General features: G+C 42.6%; 1 protein-coding gene across 1 annotated transcript in view; it reads right to left on the bottom strand.

The window, feature by feature from the left end:
- The window catches only part of RASAL1 (RAS protein activator like 1), a 780,163-nt gene that overhangs the window by 468,701 nt on the left and 288,724 nt on the right, over positions 1–22,738 (bottom strand). Inside the window, exon 6 of the mRNA XM_078667168.1 lies at positions 9,512–9,593. Within this exon, the coding sequence (XP_078523294.1) occupies positions 9,512–9,593 (82 nt within the window). The remainder of the gene's footprint in view (positions 1–9,511; positions 9,594–22,738) is intronic.

Raw genomic sequence — 22,738 nt, 5'->3', positions numbered from 1 at the left:
ATAATGGTATGCGAGGTCAATGAGCTTGCGGGATAATGGTATGCGGACTGAAAGTCTGCGGGATAAAAAATGCGGGAAAATGGCTGCAAACCATGATTAGCAGCAGACTTCCCTGGTGAGCACTAGCTTTACTACAGTGATCTAATGAGCAACTAGAGTGCTAACATTCAGAATTTATGGCAAATGTGTGACACATCTGAATGCCTTCTTGATAGAACCAAAGTAAACAAGCATTGAAAATGCAATAGATCTCGCCCTCATTTAAGTTAAAGCCATTCTGTTTTGGGCTACATTGGGCTATATATATGTTGGAGCCCAAATGTAGCCCAATGTAGCCCAATGTAGCCCAATGTAGCCCAATGTAGCCCAAAGATGGCCACCAGAGACAAAAAAAAACAAATGTAGCCCAAATATCAGCCAGATGTAGCCCAACTATAGCCCAATGACAGAATGTCCCAGAGTGTTCTAAAGAACAACTAGAGTGCTAACAGTCCTACTTATTACAAAGGTATGGCACACCTGAAGCCATCTTGATTGGAATAAAGTGGTAACTCTTAAAACATTTAATTTAAAAAGGAACAAAATGAGGGGGTTCATTTTGCCATAGAAAGTATGATTAGCGAATATATGACGAAATCCCGCATACCATCAGTCCGCAAAAACAATCCTGCATGTACTATTAGGCCGCAAATTAAAATAACGAAAACTTTTAGAACGAATATGCCTTTAGCATACACTAAACAACTAAACTACCCTAAACCCTAAAACACTACCCCCAGCATGACCCTACACTACACAAACAGTACAACACTACCCTAAACCCTAAAACACTACCCCCAGCATGACCCTACACTACACAAACACTACAACACTACCCTAAACCCTAAAACACTACCCCCAGCATGACCCTACACTACGCAAACACTACAACACTACCCAAAACCCTAAAAAACTACACCCCAGCATGACCCTACACTACGCAAACACTACAACACTACCCTAAACCCTAAAACACTACCCCCAGCATGACTCTACACTACACAAACACTACAACACAACCCTAAACTCTAAAACACTACCCCCAGCATGACCCTACACTACACAAACACTACAACACTACCCTAAACCCTAAAACACTACCCCCAGCATGACCCTACACTACACAAACACTACAACACAACCCTAAACCCTAAAACACTACACCCCAGCATGACCCTACACTACGCAAACACTACAACACTACCCTAAACCCTAAAACACTACCCCCAGCATGACCCTACACTACGCAAACACTACAACACTACCCTAAACCCTAAAACACTACCCCCAGCATGACCCTACACTACGCAAACACTACAACACTACCCTAAACCCTAAAACACTACACCCAGCATGACCCTACACTACGCAAACACTACAACACTACCCTAAACCCTAAAACACTACCCCCCAGCATGACCCTACACTAGGCAAACACTACAACACTACCCTAAACCCTAAAACACTACCCCCAGCATGACCCTACACTACGCAAACACTACAACACTACCCTAAACCCTAAAACACTACACCCCAGCATGACCCTACACTACGCAAACACTACAACACTACCCTAAACCCTAAAACACTACCCCCAGCATGACCCTACACTACGCAAACACTACAACACTACCCTAAACCCTAAAACACTACACCCAGCATGACCCTACACTACGCAAACACTACAACACTACCCTAAACCCTAAAACACTACCCCCAGCATGACCCTACACTACGCAAACACTACAACACTACCCAAAACCCTAAAACACTAACCCCGGCATGACCCTACACTACGTAAACACTACAACACTACCCTACACCCTAAAACACTACCCCCAGCATGACCCTACACTACGCAAACACTACCCTAAACCCTAAAACACTAGCCCCAGCATGACCCTACACTACGCAAACACTACAACACAACCCTAAACCCTAAAACACTACCCCCAGCATGACCCTACACTAAACAACCACCACAACTCTACACTACACTAACACAACACTACACTACACAACACTACACTACACAATCACTAACCCACGAAAAAATTAACACAAACCCACTTACCTCTCTCGTCATCGTGGTTTTCACAACGCAAATGCATTTACCATACATGCCTTTAAAACGTAATTCTTTGTAAAGGCATGCGCGATAAATGCACATACGTTTTGAAAAAATGCGGGATAATGGTATGCGAGGTCAATGAGCTTGCGGGATAATGGTATGCGGACTGAAAGTCTGCGGGATAAAAAATGCGGGAAAATGGCTGCAAACCATGATTAGCAGCAGACTTCCCTGGTGAGCACTAGCTTTACTACAGTGATCTAATGAGCAACTAGAGTGCTAACATTCAGAATTTATGGCAAATGTGTGACACATCTGAATGCCTTCTTGATAGAACCAAAGTAAACAAGCATTGAAAATGCAATAGATCTCGCCCTCATTTAAGTTAAAGCCATTCTGTTTTTAATGAGGTGGCTTTTTAGCTTTGCTTTTATTAGTGTTTTTAAAACTTTCATGTAAATAACATGCATATGTATGCATATATGTATATGTATGCATGCATTTATATTTATATAGATATGCAGATTATATATGTTTATATATGTATATTACCTACTGGCGATAGCCAGTGGGTATATATAGTTAGGATTTTTTCTCTATGGGATTTCTGAAAATTCTATGTCTAATAACTTTGGCGTTTGTGAACGGAATTGGCTGAAATTTTCAGGAAAATGGCACATTTTGTTTCTGAGCAGCCCCTAAAAATTTGGGGGGGTTTCGTCAAGGGGGGGCCGAGAAAAAAGGGGGGTCCCAAAACGCGTTTTTCACATTCATTTTTCCATAGGGCGGTTGGACTCACTTTTAGCTCGAACGGCTGAATAGATTTACATGAAACTTGGCAAAATTGTAGATATGGTTTGCCCGACGTGCCTTTGCTATGTCTCAATATATGTGCTCCAGTGGATTTTGAGAAATTAACGTTTAAAAAAATATATATATCTGTGACAGCGCTCCGGTTAGCGCCCCGGTTCGCGTACCTGACGCGTAACGGAACTTCGCGAAGCGAAGCTGATTGGCTCTCCGGTGTCTGTCAACATTCTAAACAGTCCGGAGCGGCCGCCATCTTGTCTCTCGGTAGGATCGAGAGACAAGATGTGGTGAAAAACGAAGGGGGAAATGAAGGAAAGGGGGCAAGGTAGACCCCTCCTGACCCCCTAGGATTGATGAGGGGGATATTAAAGTGCCCCGCGGGGCAAAAAATAAAAAGAATTTTTTTTTTGCGATTTTACGCCGTAGAGGCGCATCCCGGTACGCGAACCGGGCAGCTCACCGGGCAGCTAACCGGGCAGCTAACCGGCAGCGTAGCTGTCAACATTGTAAACAGTCCGGAGCGGCCGCCATCTTGTCTCTCGGTAGGTTCGAGAGACAAGATGTGGTGAAAAAAGAAGGGGGAAATGAAGGAAAGGGGGCAAGGTAAACCCCTCCTGACCCCCTAGGATTGATGAGGGGGATATTAAAGTCCCTCGCGATTTTTCGCAGTAGAGGCGCTTCCCGGTACGTGAACCGGGCAGCTAACCGGCAGCGTAACGGGAGTCCGCCATCTTGTGTTTTTGGAGCGTCCGGTTCACGTACCGGGTAGCGTCCCGGTAAGCGTAACAAGGGGAAAACCAAGAGAAACAGTAAAAAAAAATGAAGGGAATAGATTTCCAGCAAACTTGGCAAAATTGTAGGGATTGTTTGTTTGATGTGCCTTTGCAAGGCCTCAAGATATGTGCACGTGTGGATTTTGTCTAATTAAGGTTAAAAAAAATACATATATCTGTAAGCGTGCTCCGGCACGCTTACGTTACGGGTTTTGTTTGCGCTGCAGAGCCGATACGTCATGGTTATGCGACGCGTCATGAGGCGTCTCACGTGGCTACGTGATACGTCACGTAATAAAGAATATATTTTACAGCTATAGATATTAGCTTTTAAAAAACCAATGAAATTCACTGAAAAAACCATAGGTTATAGACCATATATAGTTAGGAATTTGCATTTACAAAACCTTGAAAATTCACTGAAAAAACCATAGGTTAGAGACCATATATAGTTAGCTGGACATTTTATTGACATAAAACCAATGAAATTCCATATATAGTTAGTTGCACTAACTATATATCGCGCACCCGCAATCCACTGCTGATGATGTCACATATTACATCATTCATGACATGGTCAGTGACATCACTGATGACATCTCAAATGACATCACTGATGACATCTCAAATGACATCACTGATGACATCATGACACACCAATACCAGTTACTACATACGCACTCACTGATTCCTACGTCTACACACACATTCACTCATTCACCCATACAATCACTCATACATACAGTCACTCATTATTACAACACTATCATATGCACTCATACACCTAGTCAGTCCTGTGAAGAATCAATCACACTTCGATTTCCTCATCTATACAGTTAAACACAGAACACCATACTTTTTCACACATATACTAACACATACTTACTCTCTTATACAATCACTGATACAAGTACACATTGATATGCACAGAGTCACACACCTCCCAGCCAGCCACACACACACTCAGTCTTCCATACATCCACTCATTCTTCAATATGTAAAACATATTTAAACTTTACAAAAACACACAGACACTAGATGATGTCATCAGTGATGTCATTTGAGATGTCATCAGTGATGTCATCAGTGATGTCACTGACCATGTCATGAATGATGTAATATGTGACATCATCAGCAGTGGATTGCGGGTGCGCGATATATAGTTAGTGCAACTAACTATATATGGAATTTCATTGGTTTTATGTCAATAAAATGTCCAGCTAACTATATATGGTCTCTAACCTATGGTTTTTTCAGTGAATTTTCAAGGTTTTGTAAATGCAAATTCCTAACTATATATGGTCTATAACCTATGGTTTTTTCAGTGAATATATATATATATATATATATATATATATATATATACATGACTTCTGCAAACCAAGGGATTGGTAGTTTGTTGGTCCACCTCAGGAGCACGACGGACGAGAGCTGCTGCAACCCGCAGCCTGTGAAGTCACGGGGACGCTGGATCACGGTATCACATCGTCACGGCAAAGTTTGAACTGCTCAGGGGGTTGAGACGTTGGGGACCCGAGGTGACCTTTGGCAATTTTATTTCTGGGACTTTGGTGGCACGTATTTAGCCTTCTCCCCCTTTCTGGCTCAGCAGGGCGCATTGAAGCGCTACTCCGCAATTTTGACCACAGCTGCATTGCATGCTGGAAGACTGAGTTCGTCCAGCACTGATCAACAGCTGAAATCATTAAAGGCGGGGCCAGGAAACACTCCTATTACTCTTGGAACTCCAATATAAGAAAGAGGGAGCTGAAGCAACCCAAGGCAGTCTAAGGCATCTGAGGAAGGCAATATGAAAACGCCGAAATGCATCATGCTGTAAATCTGCGCCAAATTAAAAGGTTACCTGCATCCCCTCTGAGTCCTCTGGTCTTTTCTACAGGAAGGCCCCTCTCTGCATATATATATATATATATATATATATATAGAGAGAGAGAGAGAGAGAGGGAGAGAGAGAGGTAGATAAATATATATATTTACACTCACAATATTTTGGTTGTCAATATTTATCGTTATAATACTTTTGAGCACATTAATTAGGATTCAATATTGTAGTACTATAACTAGCTAGCAAAGTTTGTATGCCAATCTTGTCTGGAATACAGATCAAATCCTATTAAAGAGAAGGGTTGATACAACTTTTCCTGTGACATATCAACATCATTACAGATTGTGTAAGCTGCTTAGCCACGAGCTATGGTTTAAGGCTTTCACATGCTTTTTGGGGATAAGGAAAGGCAGCAAGGTTATCCAGCGCTGGACGACAGGAGCTATATGAAAATAACAGAGTGGTTTATGCATCTTTCAGCGCAATGGTGTAGTGTGGACATTTTTCGACGTAGCTCATATGACGTGACAAGGGCCCATCAAAATGTTGTTGAACCGGTCTCCTACAATGGCAGCATTGAGCGCAAGAATGCGACTGGAAGTGGGTTGGTGGGAGTCACCTCCGACTACAGTCTATACTGTCTAATTATCCAGAGATGATTGAGATGACTGTGCACTCAAGAAACAACATACTCAGTTTTGTCCTTGTTTTGTATCCCTTCATGCTGCACATTGTGATGACACTCAGAGTTGGCGCCAGCCTGATATAAGAAACAAATAAATAATACAATGATGTCTTCACCTGCATTCTACGTTCCCCGCTATCTGCTATTCTCCCTATGCCTCTCCAATGGGATGGATGCTCCCCATGGCATAAATGTGCCTCGTTGGTATGCAGAGACACCATGATTCCTGCACAGCATGAACATAACAATTAAGCTGCTTCTCTCCCTCATCCTGCCTCTTCAAAATGATAGTCATATTCCCAGAGCGTGAAAACGATTATGCTATGCCTCGCTGTTAAAAAATTGCTTTGTAACCACTGCACAGTGCTCTGGAATAGCTCTCACCACAGAAATCCTTAAATAAAATAACTGAGACAAAATCTCTAACTAGGATCAAGAGAGTAAGATGCACTGGTGGATGGGTTTGTCGGTCGACATCGACACTAGCTCCAATGTAATTTACAGTTTCGTGAACATAACTAAAAATACAGATTTGCTTTCACCATCATATATTTTCACATATTTTTGTTAAACACAATAGAGGTATTTTTATATTCTGAGTTCTGAAAATCTATATATTGCAATCAGTGTTCAGTGAAATGTGAGTGATACAGGACATTTAATGTACTACATTTAGGTTTAAATTAACTGTACTTTCCAAAGTTCTCACATTTTCAAGAGATCCATAAATTCTAAGTTTTTTCCATAACAGGACACAATTGCTCATCAAAGAAAGCAAAGAGATTATGGAAAATGCCATACTGCAAAACCATTTCAGGGTGCTGGGGCTTCCATAGAGATATCCATGCCTTTTCGTGGATAGGGGGGTGGTGGAGGTAATGGACCTGGACGGAGAAAAGATAGGATCTATCTTGCCGATAATTGTCACAGGATCAAGCTCCATATCCCTTCAAATGTCAGAAGGAATTGCACTGGGCAGACAGGGACTTTACGAGTTACGGATTTACGTGACCAAGCGACAATTCTAAAGGTGGTGAAAACGAAGAACCATATGTAAAAAGCATTTGTGTGGTCGGTAAGAGCCTGATTCGCAGATTTGGACCCTTTCCAACCTCAAGAAATGCTTTTACATATGTACCGAACACAAATTGCGATTTGGTACACGTTAACAAATCAGAATTTGCGTTTAACAATTCTGTATTTGAAAAGGGCGTGTTCATGTCATCCCTTCTAGATACTGAATCACAGTGGTATGTATGAATATTTTAAGACTGAATTGCTGTTGCAAAACATTCATCTTTTTTACCGGCACCTCAAGGGTGGTGGCATTCTTCAAGAGGAGGCAGTGGCACCATGGACCACTGCCTACTCCTAAAAAATGTAACTAACATTTTCTAACTTTGAAAAGCATCCTATTTTCCTTTAAGAAAATACAGGCTGCATTTAAAAAAAAAAGATTGCTTTATTAAAAGGCAATCAGAGACATTGTGCTCTGCTGGCCACTATCCCTGTGATGGCAGCGATTTCTAATGAGCCGCAAATTGCGATCTAGCTCATTATTATTCATCAGGTAGTTCGATTGCGACCAAATTCCTGTTTTCTTACATTGGGAATTGCTATTTCCTAACTGTGATTTAGTAAGAATTGCAATTTGGAAATCGCAGTTCCTAAATTTTGTACATGTGGCCCGGATGGAGACCTTCAACATAAAAGGCACAAAATCCTGATGTTCCAGAACACAACACCAGATATTGTATGGAAAGAGTATGCCTGGGCCAGACCAAATATTCAATAATGGGCACAGTGCATCAAAGCAGGACATTACTAACAGGTGAAAATCCATGTCATCCATGGCCGAAAACACTGGTACCCCGAGTGAGGACAGAGGTCCTGTACAATATCAACCATAAGTCTAGTGTAGGTAACATAACTTAAACTAAGGCTATACGAGGTGGGTCTCTTTTGTCGCCTTATGAATTTCTCTTCTCCTAGTGGTCTCTCAATGCCTCTCTTTCAGTTTGACAAGTACTTGTGTTTTTCGCCTATTTTACTAATGTGGACTTCCGTCAGCCTCCAGGATTGCACTCAGTGTGACAGAATGACAAGATTATATACTTGATGTTCTAGGGTTTTTTAGGTTACGTTCAAGCCTTTTGTAGCAGTGTCATTATCTGTTTCTATAAGCCAATCAAAAAAGAATACATAATAAAAAGTCTATAATAGCAAAGGCAAAAATTGTGTTATTTTTAGTCATTTTGAATTTATTATTTACTTAGACTTAGGGGCTTACCACTGCTTTATATTTCTCAAGGTTTTTACTATGCATTTGTTCTTCCCGTTTCACTTTGCAGTCATGAGTAGTTTAGTGAATTTGCAAATTGTAAAACTCACAGACGACTGCAAGTGCTTTCCGAGTAAGATTACATGTTTGAACACTGCACAAATAATGTACATACATGTGGAAGTTGCCACCTCAATTCAACTTTTGGTGCAAATTTTGGTACTGTGATACCTGACTTTTTACTCACGATGAAGGACCTTTGTATATAACGAATATTTACTTACTGGTGGGAAATTTGAAACATTTTAACATTTTGATACTGCTTAACGATGCACGTTATTTTACATTTTCAGGCAAAAAAGAATACGTTCTTGTTGTGTTATGAGTCACAGACAGCAAAAAAGACGCCGAAAACATGTTACTTTAGTCATCCCAGGAAATTAGTCGTAGCGGAGAATATCTTGGACACACCTGCATGCTTGAAATGGAAAAGCCCCTCAAAATCTTCATTCTTATGTAGCCCACCAAGGGTGCAGCTCGTTAGTAAATATACTATCTCGTCACACAAGACCTAGATTAGCTGCACAAGTACTAGCATGGCACTATGACACTTGGTGCTGTGTCCATGGACCTTTTAAGGGCAACTAAAGTGACGCAATGTTTTGCACAACTTTGCCCCACATGAGCACACCCACAAAACATTAGTATAACCCACACAACTCCTTCCTCTGGATCTTAAATGACTGCACCTGTACAGGTGCACACAGCAAGTTTGTCTAACCAACCAAGGGTGACATTACCATAAAAGGGCAGAAAGTTGGTCATTTTGGGTGCTCAAGGTTGCCAATTCTTTACCATTAGTTATAGATAATCTGGCTTTATTCAGAAGACAGGCTTTGACTACCTAGAATCCCTATGTGGTAAGGACAGGTGTCCCAGTCAGATTATCTCTGCCTCTGGTAAAAGAGAAGATTACTCGATGCATCCTTAGACGCTCCATACTCACTGCTGTTTCCAGTGTTTGGCCGTTGCAGAAGACACGTGTGAAAGGGTCTGATGTTCCCGAAATATCCCGTGGGGCAAGGTCTCTAGTAAGAAAGGGATACAAAAGGACATGCAAACATCAATCATGAGGACAGGATGGTCCAGAGAGGCCCAGTCCAACATCTCATAACACTGTCACACCCGCAAGAAGGTAATTCCACTTTCCCCTCTAGCAAACTAAGACCAGAGCTCATCCCAACAGCCCCATCCTAGCTTGCAATATTTACGTATTATTGGATGGACTATGAAGTAACAGAGCACTTTACAAATAGATGCAATCAATAGCTAAACAACCAGAGCAACACAGAAAATAACAAAATAGGCCTCAATTAGTCTAGAAGGTGTGGTCTGTGGGCGTGGATCTTCATGTCTTTTCTGACAGTTAAAAGATTTAGCTTTACTCTTATTTATTTTGAGATCAGAGTCTAAAATCTAAGGTCTCTTGGATAGAGAAAACCTGGTTTAAGAGTCTTGGTATTTTGGTTTAAGAATTTCCAAGCCAATGTGATTTGATTCTGGTGTTTATGCCTCCTGTGGCCTAGTGACTGGTGTTAGGTAGGTCCACTATCATAACAGTGAACCAAACAGCCACATCTCCTTCCCATTCTGAATGAGGGACCTATCCACATCTTCAATCCATCCCATTCTACCATCATAGCAACCAGCACAATTCTACACTGCGACCGTAGATGCATTCCACTGCGCCTTCATTTAACCATCCTCATATCCAGTCCATACTGCTGTGATTGACCATTAAATAGCTTCATCCCATCCTTTCATTAGTGACCCAATCCTTACTATTGTGGCTTCAGTGAAAAATTCATCTGCCATCACAGTTACCCATTCACAGCTCCACCCCACAGCGTTTGGACAGGCAGCACCCGTATATCTTTCCCGACTATACGCGGGCGTCCATTCTCTTGACCATTGGAGGAGTGCTTTTACTAGTGCTTGGTATCAACCAGGAGCAGCTTCTGTGTAGCAGCTGAATTTACATAGAGGGTATACAGGCTTCCTTACTCGCCCTGGCTGAGATAAGAGGGTTCTCATTTTAACTTTTATGTATTATGTTCACATGCACTTCACTGTTTTTTTGTTTGGTCCTGAAGAAGCGCCAATGACCTACGGGCGACAGAGGCGCGAAACATGTCGACCGCGACTATAGACACCCAGCCATAGTGGGCCTTTTGGGGTCAGTCATTTTTAAGCAGTATTCTTAACTGCCAAGGGTTTACCAAGAAAAACTTACCGCCGTCTTTCATACCCTTGGAAATTTATCACACTATCACGTTTGCACGTACATGAATTACCCTCCTTTACCCTTCCCCACACACCCTCATGCAACATCCGGCATTTCCTCAAAAAGATCTCCGACAAAGTGACCCTTCGGGGGTCCCGTAGGGAATTGCAGCGCCAGCCCTACGAGGAGCAAAATGACCGATGATGAAGCATGACATCCTTCGGGGTGTGTGAGGGCAGCAGAGGATGTTGAATGCCTTTCCCTCTCATATTAGGGTACTTTATACCTAGGATTACCTTTCCCTTATCCTTCCCTGATTTTAATGCATGGGTGACTGTTTGCACCCTGATACACCGGTGACTATTGCACCCTTGTATAGGAACTTTGTCCTCCTTTTTGTTATCATGCTACACAGTTATTCCCACATAAGGTAAAGAATGCTACCAAAAAACACTGGTGAGATGTTCTATGATAGATTGGACAAGTGTGCCTATATTTCAAGAACATTGGTAAATATGAAAAAACGTATCACAATAGCCACTCATTTAGGAGCTGGTGACCTCAGCCATTGTGTTTGGTTTACCAGCGCAATGCAAAAATAATACCCAATAAGAAAAGAGGGTAAACTTCATAAGTAGACATAAAAAATGTTCATCCAAGTATAAGGTTGATAAGTTAAACTTAAACGCTCCCATGCTATGTGCCCCAGTTTTAATTAAACCTTTTGCAGATGCATTCACATTTCTAGCAACAGGTCATAGCATGGTTGACAAATAGTGCTCTGACTCCCATCTTCATAAAAAGAGAAACATGAGTCCCCTCCCAAAGCTGACTCTTATAAGAAGGGTATTTTTCTAAGATGCAGTATTGTTGCCCAATGTCAAGGGTAGAGAAGAGCATGTTATTCTCAGACAGACTTCCATAAGAATAAATCCACATTACCCAACATCCCCTTAGGAGAGGTCACTTCGGCAACACCTGCACTGTTGAATTCTTCAGTAACTTTGAACTATGCATTCATAGATTGCTTAGAGGCCCTCGACCAATCCATACTAGTCGTGTGTAGGAACATTTGATGTGCCAGGGGGGCATAGTCCTTTGCAATCTATGATCCACAATCTCTAAACTTTATGTTGCAAATTTGTCAAAAGCGATGTAAGGATAAAAAAAAATTACCACGGATCGGGGTGAAACATCTCTGCGGGGAAACATTGTGATGCTTGCTCACACTAAAGCAGGTCTACAAAAATCCCTTGATTCTCGCCAGGAGTATTGTTGAGATAATCAAATAGCCATTTTGTTCCGAATATAAAACAAGAATGTAACTTAGTAACAATGGAAGAGCTAATGATTGCTTCTTGGTGGCCAAAAAGAGGACCATCTCTTGTCAAATAAAATTAGATACAAATCATTTTGGATAGCTCATTGGAGTAGACCGCTTTTCAAATTGAAAACTTTGGTTGCGGCTACGATGGGTGGTCGGAAGAGTTTCAATAGGATAAGTAGTTGGTCTTTAGCAGTGCTTAGAAAAGTATATTATGACATACTTGTTACAGAAGTCTCATAAGGGGTCACAGTGTGGCTTCAATAGCTGAAAGTAAGCTTGTATTGCATTGAAATGTTAATTTGAAATCATCCCTTAACCCATGCATTATTTATGGTAAATCAAGAGCATTTACGGTCAAAGAATGACAATAAGATATGTCATATCAAAAATGTTTCACTAAATTGGGTGTAAAAAAGATAAAAGATTCCAAAATTGACACTTTCTAAGAGAGCTCCTGCAGTCACCTATGGATCTCACAAATTCCCTGCAGTTTTCTTTGTCAGAAAAGCAGTAAATCACGGTATCTGTTGCAGTTGTAGTAGATGTTTCCAGTGATGGGGATAATTGCCCTTACATACCTAAACTCAAAACCTCACCTCATTATTACAAGCCTTATAGGTAAACAATAATGGGGAGATGTGGGAAATTAGAACACCAACACCTTAAGGGCCATATTACAATGGTGGTCGGAAGAAAGTCCGACCGGCCTCGAGTAGGAAATGGGACCACCCGACAAGGAGTCAGAGGTCTTGCATTCTGAATTACAATGCAGCCGCCTTCACTGCATTCGTAAAGTGTATGTTTACTATTGCGGTTTGTGCTGACGGCCGCAGCACAAGCAGCAATAATAAACATACACTTTTTAAACTTGCCTGCACCATGTGGTAGGCATATGGGGCAGGGATGTTTAGAGGGGCACCACAGGTTACCCCCAGACCTCATAGTGGAGGCCGCGGTGGGATGGGGGTCTTGCTAGGGGCTCCAAAAGTCTGTTTCCGTCTGCCTTTCTATGGTAGTTGGACCGCCATAGCAAGGCAGACCAAAAGGGACATTGTAATCCCTACGGCAGTACCGCCCTTATTGTAGGGAATGCATTCTGACTGCTAGGCCACAAGTTCTTTGAGCTCTTAGGAACAGCAGAAGTCGGTGTCACCGCCTGCTGCCTCCGACCCCCGCATAGTAATGCGGCGGTTGGACCGTAGGGGCAGAGATGTTGATCGGACTGCAATCGGTGGCCGGTTGGTTGCGGTCCAACCGGTATCATAATGAGGTCCTTAGCGTTCATTTACTATGAATTGTGTAGAGAATTTGTTCGGATTTAAGAATTACGGGTTCTGTAACAAAACATCGAAAACAGAAATATTGTAATAAAGAAATCTGGACCCAAAATATCATGTTTGCATACTTTGTATATTTTTTTTTTTTTTTTTTTTTTTTTAAAACCTTTATTGTACAAAAGGCGCGCACAGATACGGGCCTACAACCCACCGGGCCGGCCACCACAATAAAGAAACATACGAGGCAATACAGGAGAGACAACAGGATTTCTAAATAGCTCATATGAAAGGCAAAAGCAACAAATCTTTGAGTCGCCATCACGGACAGGATAATAGTAGGTTGATTTTATAATAGAAAAAGGGTGTCGCAGGATAGTGCCAATTTGTAAAGTCCAGAGGGCCGTGGTGGGCCGTGAGCAAGCCAAAGTCTCGAATACAGGAAAAAACCAACAGAACAATACATTTTGGCCAAGTCAGAACGTGAGTCCCACACCAAGAACAATCACTGTCGCTGCTCAGCACCCACCCACCACTATCAGGGCACATAATAAGAAAACAGCGAAAAATACGTTTACAAAACTAAAAGCCCTCTGTCACAACAACCCAAGGGAGGAAAAAATAAAAAATAAAAATGGGGTGGGGTGGGGTGGGGAAAAGGAAAAAAGGGGGAGGAAGAGGACATCAAAAAAGGGGGGAGGGGGAAAGTGAGGGCGCAGCGTCAGCGGAAAGTGAGGGCGCAGCGTCAGCGCACGTCCCCCACGGCCAACAAAGCACCCAATATAAATTCGGCACATGGAACTAGTGGTAACAGGAGAAATGAATGCGTAGTAAACCGTGACAGCAGACATACCAAAAGGGCCATGCCAGCACAAAAACCCCGGGGGGCTGCGCGCCGACACCGCGCCACGAAATTAGGGGATACATAAGAGCCATAGAACCAAAAAGAGGGACAGAGAAAGATACAATAAACATGCCCCCCCACCACCCCGCACAGCCCACCCTGCACCCCTGCAGAAGGCTATGGCCTACCCCCCAGCAGCGTGCCTGTCGCCCTAATTAGAACCCGAAATACAGAGAAATATAAGAAAGAAAGAATCACGTAGAAGAAAAAAAAGGGGGGGGAAGGGGAAACGGGGAAAAAAAACAGCGGGAGAGGAGCCACACAATCAAAACCCCTTCAGCTCCCACCCCCCCGCCCTAAAATACTCAGAGCCCACGGGAATATATTAAACACACTATTAAGCTCCAGGAACGTAAAGACGTATCAAACATAATCATACAATTATGAACGGATCACCCAACCATACCACAAAATTACAGTCCTCAGATGCAAGATCAGCTCAACCCTGTCCTCTTTTCTCGCAAACAGTAATCGTCCAGCGCACCAGGAACCAGATTACATAAAACAGGAGGTGAATAACAGGGAGTCGAATCAAAAAAACACTCAAGTTGTAGCGATCGTGACCCGGATGATCCAGAAAGTACAATAACCACTTCAGGCAAAGCAGGCAAAGTTCCGATGAGAATATGGAGAAAGCCGGTCCAGCGGCACCGTCACAGGATCTTCGTATGGCCATGTGAGGCAAAGGAGGAAAAGGAGACCCATCGAGGTCGGTCCAGACGGGATCCAGCCGGGGAACCTCCGGAACAGAAGGAGGCACCGGACGAAGAAGGGCAGCGGACCCCCGCACATCCAGACCATCAGCAGCCTCCTGGTCCACGACCCCAAGGAAAGTTCCAGCAGCACACAACAGAGATGAAGCCGCACCAACCGAGGGGGGCCCGGCAGGCCCAATAAAGGGACCCCCCTCCAGTACAGCGGTCGATGCGGTCATGGGTGCCCCCCAGGAGCGCAGGGCGGCGAGGATGTCGCGGAGCGTAGGTTCACCTTTACAGTTTTCAGCAAACGTGTCGCGCGGCGGACTTGCATCGCCGGTCCCCGCAAGGCCGAGAATCATGGGGCCGGCCGCCATCTTAGAAGCCCGGCGGGGCCGCCGCAAACACCGACCTCCGCCCAGATATCAGCGGGGCAAAACAGGACACCGGCAGCCACCAGCGGAGGTGCCACCAGGGCAGGAAGGGGAGCCACCAGAAGAAGGCAATGCGCCGGCACCCCACACGCCGCCGGCACCGTTCTCCGAGCCCGGGCGGAGGAACTCAAAATGGCCGGGCCGGAGAACAAAGGGGAGACGAGTCAGATGTACGGTTAGCCCCGTCCATGGAGTGCAGCTCTCCAACACCAGGCCGCAGGATCGCCGGACCAGGCCCGGGAGGCCGCAATCGGTCTATTAGCACATCGGCCTCTCCGACCGACTCCACACCACCACCAAGGGCCGGCCACCGCGCCTCGCCCAGCCCGGGCGCCGCCAAGGAGTGCCAGGCCCGGCCGCTCCGGAGGTCCCGAAGAAGACAGGGGCGTAACTCAGGATCCGTGACACCCAGGAATCACCGGAGCAAACGGTAAGTGCCTGTGAGTTATCGTCGTTCCACTGCACATCGTGGAATACTTCCCGGGGCAGGATAAAGTACAGGATATTTGTTGCAGACAGGAGAGTGATCGGAGCCGAGCTAAAACGCGGCCATCTCGGACGCGAGCTTGGCTCCTCCCCGCATACTTTGTATTTAAACTACAAAACGATCAAGACAAAAATAACATGGACCATAATATCATCAAAAAACAGCTAAGTATATTGAATTTACTATATATAGCATTACATTTAACTTAATTAGGAATTAAAGTTTTAAGTTATAATATACTTGTAAATAAATAAAAGTATTTACAAATTTACAATGCAAGTGGATTCAAAATAATTTAAAAATTACTAAAACAATTAAAAAATGGACATTACAAATATTAACAATATGAAAACGCTAATACACCTATATATAACAGTAATATAGCAAATTATATAAACAAATTAAAAAAAGGATATGCCAAAAGAATGAAAATATTAAATCAAAAATTACAAGTATAATTTTAGAAGCAAATTTAGAAATAGAAAAAAAAACAATAAACTTGTAAAATATATACTAACAATCCTAACTAAGCAACAGTATGGAAAAGGCTGGAATTTAAAAAAGTCAGATTTACTATTCCCACTACGGTCGCGGCAAGTGTAGGGAGAATGTTGGACTTTGGAGGGGTCAGATTAACTATATGAACTACAAATTGAGCAACAGTAGTGAAAATATTGAACTTGGGAGGGCCAAATTTACTATTTGGTTCCAATAGAAGTAATAGTAGAATATGTGTGAACTTTAGAGGGGTCTAACTTACTATTTCCTCTCCCAAGTAAGCAATAGCAAAGAAAGTGTTGGACCTTGGAGGGGTCAGATTTACTATTTCCACCCACATCAGTCTAAGCAACAGCGGGGAAAGTGTTGATTTTGAAGGATTAAATCTTACTATTCCCACTCCAACGTGAGCAAGAGTAGGGAAATGTTGAAATTTGATCATCAAATTTACAATTTCATCTCCAATATAAGCAACAGTATGGAGAGTGTTAGACTTTGAAGGGTTCAGATTCACTATTCTCCTTCCAATCTGAGCAACAACAGGTAAGGTTTTGGACTTTGGAGGTGTCCAATTTCCTATTCCCACTCCAGCTTGAGCAACAGTAGGGACATTTTAAAATTTAGAGGGTCAGATTTACCATTTCCACTCCAATGTAAGCAACAGTAGGAAAAGTTTTAGAGTTTGAAGAGGTCAAATTTACTATTCCCATTCCAATATGAGCAACAGTAGGGAAAGGTTTGGACTTTGGAGGAGTCGATAATACTATTCTCACCCCAACGTAAGCAAAAGTAGGGTAAGTGTTAAACTTTGGAGGGGTCAGAAGTATTATTTTCATCCCAACCTGAGCAACAGTAGGGAAAATGTTGGTCAAATATACTATTCCCACTCCAAAGTGCACATTACTAGGCAAATTGTTACATTTTAGAGGTGTCAGGTTTACTATTCCCCATCTAACCTAAGCAGTAGTAGGGAAAGTGCTGGACTTTGAAGGAGCCAGATATGCTATTCCAAATCCAAAGTAAGCAAAGGTAGAGAAAGTGTTAGACTTTGGTGGGGTCAGATTTACTATTCCGACCCACTCTATTCTAAACAGCAGTAGGGAAAGTACACAACTTTGGATGGTTTAGATTTACTTGCCCTACTCCAACATAAGCAAGGTGGACTTTGGAGGGGTCATATTTCCTGTTCCCAACCCAATCTGAGTAATAGCAGTCAAATTTACTATAACAAGCTATCGTGGTATTTCGGATGGGCTACTTTTGTCTTGGAATGTGTCCTGGCTGGACATGATAAGATAAAAACTAACTTTTGAACTCCTTTAATCCATTCTTTTGAGGGGACTGAGGGTAAAATTGTCCACCAGATATGTAGTCTGAATACACTTGCAGCCTCTCATGCTCTTCTTTTGTAGTTTTTTGGGGGGAGTTTTATATAGCGTGAACTCGACCCAAAGGTATCAGAGCGATTTACATGAGCACCAGTTGCCCTATAGATGGACACATTCTTTTTTGTTAGGCACTGGTAGAGTAAGTGATTTACCCAGAATCACAGGATGCAGAAAGTACCTGCCGAGATTAAAACCCAGTTCCCCAGGTCCGACGTTGACCGCTCTAGCTGTTAGGCCACATCCTCTGGTTTATTGCCATCTTATTTATTCTCTTTGGCTACTGTCTTGAGGTGGGGAAACTTGCTCTTGTGCAGAGAGGAGGGAACACTGGGGGCAGTCTTGAATGTTAAAGCTTTTTCCCTCTAAAAAGAAAGGATTGTCGTCTTAGGTATTTTGAGCAGGCTAAAGACACTTTTGAGCTTGATCTGAAAGTGGATTCTTTTATGCTCAAGTCCACTCTACAGAGCTATACAAAAAATATCCTGTTAATATACGTCAGCGCAGAGACATCACCCTTTGCCAGTCAGATAAGTGCAACCAAATGGTTCAGGAGAGCAATTTTGGGGGGAAAACACAGCCTTATCTAACTTGGAATCTGCCTCATGGGTTTGAAGATGAACCCTTTTACTGAGAATGGATTTGCTCTCTCTTGGTGTCATTTCTGATATCTTGTGACAAACTCCAGAAAAAGGAGAGCCATGTGCTAGCTCTGCTAGTTCCATATTCAAAATCTCAACCATATAATCTTTGCTTGTCCTGCGTCACAGAATGCACAGCGTTACTTTCTAAGCCCTCTGTTTCTCAAATATAACTTATGTCTTAGAGGCTCGCAAATCTATAAGGTTTCCACCCAATGAAATGTTTTGTAGTAAGATCTATCATTTCTTCAAATACTTTTTAAACATTTACTAGTTATTATGGTTGGATTTCTGGCAGATCTGCGTTGTTGTCCCCTGTCTTGCTATTTGTCATTACTGGTTTTTGGGATAAAGCCCTGAAAAAGGAGAGAATGTTCAAGCTTTTTAAATATTCAAGATCCTAACTATGGGTAAGATTACGATGGCGGTGGGGCCGCCACCGTCAGGCAATTAGTGGCAGTCTCACCGCCATTAGTCCCTGCAGGACTGCCCACCGCATTAGGATGAGGCGGGCGGAGGCATCTGGCGGAAGGACCGTCTGCCTCGCATCCGACGGGGTCAAGGAGGCTGTTGGACCATCAGAGGGACTGCAATTCCTACAATAGTGGTGTGCCTGCTCAGGGATTACAATGTGCCTTTCTGCCTGCCATTTCAGAGCGGGATGCCGCCATGAAAAGGCAGGCGGAAAGTGACTTTGGAGACCCCTAGCGAGCCCCCGTTACCCCTGGCCCTCAACTATGGGTTCTGGGGGGCACCATAGGTTCCCCCCTAAACATCCCTTCACTGTTTGGAAGGCACTGCATGGTGCCTGTCACAAGGTACAGGGATGTTTACAAACATGCATCTTAGTAGTGAGGCTAGTGCTGCGGCCCTTTCTCGGGCCGCAGCACAAGCCGCAATGCTAAAAGGCATGTTTCTGACCACCTCCTCGGTGGTCAGACCACCCACTCCCTGTCGGCCGGTCCCGTTCCAGACAGTATGGCGGTCCGACCGCCATCATAATCAGGCCCTATGTAATCTTTGTTTGACCTGCACTTACAGTATGCACATCTTCACTTTATAACGCATATATGTTCTGCTTTGGAGGCTAGAAAATCTGTAATGTAATGTTTCCACCCAATGAAATACATTGTAGTAGCGACTGATCATTTGTTCTTTTTTTTATAGATATTATTTTACATTTAGTGAATCATTTTGTACTAACTATGCACGATGTCACTTTTTAAGGTTCAAAAATGAATGAATTGAACGAAGCGGGTTGGTAGAGTTCATGCAGTATTTGTACATCTTATATTGCATTACACAAAGTCACTTTTCAAAGGTTGCATGTAGATGATTTGTAAATAAGCTATGTGTGTACATCTTACGTTGCATTATGCACAAAGTCACTTTTTAAAAGTTTGATAATGAAGGAACTGAACGAAGGTGGTTAGTTGGGTTTAAATACTACTTATGTATTGGCTTGTAGGAACTATATCTTACACTGTATTTATAATGTATTATGTATCACTGTTTGGTATAATTGTTATTCGTTATGTGGACCTCTGTTGTAGTTCCTTATCATAATAATACAAATTGTCAAATTGGGACCTCGCAAGACTGCCTTGTGTACTCATCTAGAGAGGATCCTTTCTATTCTGCTTTATGCAGATGCCCAGAGTGCTCACCAAGACAGGTTTGAGTTTGTTCTACATTGCATGGCAGATGCCAGTAGCATCCGCGGCTGCATTAGTGAGGCACAGTAAGGAGCTGAGGCACTAAAACAATGCAACCTCCTCCCAACAAACACAAAAGACGTCAAAGGCTACATGGAATTCAGAAAGTCACTAAAGATTGCCAACAATGGGAATATTGTAGTTGAATATTCACTGTACAGGAGATGTATCAGCCGTCCAAGTTAATAAAGTTGGGCTTAGATCCTATGCAGAGTTATATTACGCTCTTTGAAAGAGCAAAATAGCAATGTTAAAGAGGTACCACTAATCTGTGCCAACAGATGGCCACAGCACTGAATCGCAATGTCTGTTGTAAGGCAGAGTGTCAACCTACATGATGCCATATTTACCTATTTTATTGTTCTGTATAGTGCTGGCTTGTGACAAAAAAAGGCAATTTTTCACACCCAGTATTTAGAAAGTCAGGGATTCCATTAGCATTAAGCAGCAGTAATAAGACATCTGCGGCGTTGGGTACTTTCTCTGATGTGCATCTTTGCAGAGGTGCAGGGAACAAAGTATTGTCCTTCACAGGGCACGGTCTTCTTTAAGAAGGCAGAGATGTGCCCTCGGACATTTGGGAAGGTATAGCACACCTCAAGGGAATGCTTGTTTTCAGGCTTGATGTGAATGTCAGCATATTGGGTTGGTTTCTCAGGTCCAGTAAAAGAGAGCTCAAAAGTTGACTGTATTTGATTCAGACAGTTCATTATCAATGTGTCTTACAAGAAAACTTGGATTGAACAATCAGGGAAATAATATCAGTATTACATTTTTGCAGGTACTCGGTCCCAGCCCTATTATATGGCAGGGTTTCTGGATTGTACAGAGAAGCTGAGATTCTCTGGCCCTTTGGGAGCCAGTGACATGCATTGGGAACTGGAAAGCTGTGATCAAACTACTTCAGGTAAGGCATAATATAGCCACTTGGCTTTGCATCTATTGTACTTTCAGGATGTCTTCATGTGAGCTTCTGCATAAATTACGTTGTAGTTATAGAGCCACAATAGTATCAGAGCATTGATGTTTCTGGTTGATGTTTCGACAAAATTTCGACATGATGTGTAAATGAAACATTTTTGCTAAATTATACCATGAGATGTATTTACTGTCTGGGGTGGGGAATGGGAATGTTCTTTGCATGGAAGACTATTTGTTAAAGTGTTTCAGTAGTCAGGATTTTAGTTTGGTTCAATTCAAGTGAAGAAGCTCTAGGGCACCCACTTGTAGATGCATTTCAGGCAAGTTACTTTACTTTTTCTTTTGGTCTTGGGTTCGCCCAGTTGGAGGTGAACTTGCAATATGAGATAAGGTAGCACACCCCAAATATTATTTTACTTGCTTTTTTTTATCTTGGCTTCACCCAGTTGGAGGTGAACTTGTAATAAGAAGAAATAAGGTAGTACACCCCGAATATTAGATGGTCTATTACTAAATCAAATAAAACCATAACTATACATTCAGTTCTCAAGCTTATTTTTCACATAAGCTTATATTTAGCTTATATTTAGAGTTAGAGGCACAGCACAAAGTCCAGTATTTGGTCTTTATTTACAAAATTGTTTGAAAAGGTACTGTTACAAGTGTAGAGACAAGAAAATCATCTCAAGAGTAACATGGTAATATCTACGTTAGAATTGGTTGTGTCGATTGTCCATAATCTTTCATTCATGGGTCCATATTAACCCTGTTGGGACACAGGTATATGGTGGATCCAGACAAGGAGATGGAAGACCACAAATGACTAGCAGACACGTGGTTCGCTCCCCTTGGATCTTTTTAAGAGATAAGTGCTATATGAAGAACTTATCCAAGTAGACAAGCTTCGAATGTTTGATAATGTGTTGAAGCACTTAGTGAAAATAATACTCATTGACTGGTAAAGCTGAAACTTCATTAGTCAGGCCATTATTCAAAGCACACACATACCAGATGCATAGCTTGGTTATGGCCAACTGATATTTGTAATCAAGAGCTACTTATATTTAAATACCTGGGTAAAAATACATTTGGCCTGACTAATAAAGTTTCAGCTTTACCAATCAATGAGTGCTGAATTGCACAATTGGAGCACTATCCTTATACCCTGGCTGAGATTTCCAATGTGATAAGAAGGATTTTATAGTCTACTCCGTCATGTTCTGTGGAAAAGTGAAGTACGGTCAAAATCTATCATCATCTAGGGAGAAGAGCAAATTTCTGATGTCAGTAATTGCATTTTTCATGCCTCTGCTAGGTCTGACCCCCCCCCCCCCCCATTGGCTGTGGTGTGATAAGTTATTAGGGTTCTTTTATCATGTCTTGAACATGTGCATTGCAGTTTATGCTATGTCTGAGTGCATGGGAGGTCAGAGCATGTTATGATGGAAGGAGGACATCATGCTCAACCATAGCAGTACTGCTTTAATGATATGTCTTTGTCATCACTTTCACTTATAGTTCTACATTCGCCCTTTGCTCCATATAGCCCTTTCATCCACTGTGCTCCGCACTGGCAGGAAAGCGGAGCAATGACACTTCCCACACCTCAACATTGAAGCTGACAAGACTGCCCACACTTTCACACTTCACATTATTATACTGCCTGCA

The sequence above is a fragment of the Lissotriton helveticus genome, chromosome 11 (genome assembly GCF_964261635.1).
Source record: "Lissotriton helveticus chromosome 11, aLisHel1.1, whole genome shotgun sequence".
NCBI lineage: Eukaryota > Metazoa > Chordata > Amphibia > Caudata > Salamandridae > Lissotriton > Lissotriton helveticus.
Note: the sequence above shows the minus strand (reverse complement) of the source record. Positions and strands in the feature narration are given on the sequence as shown.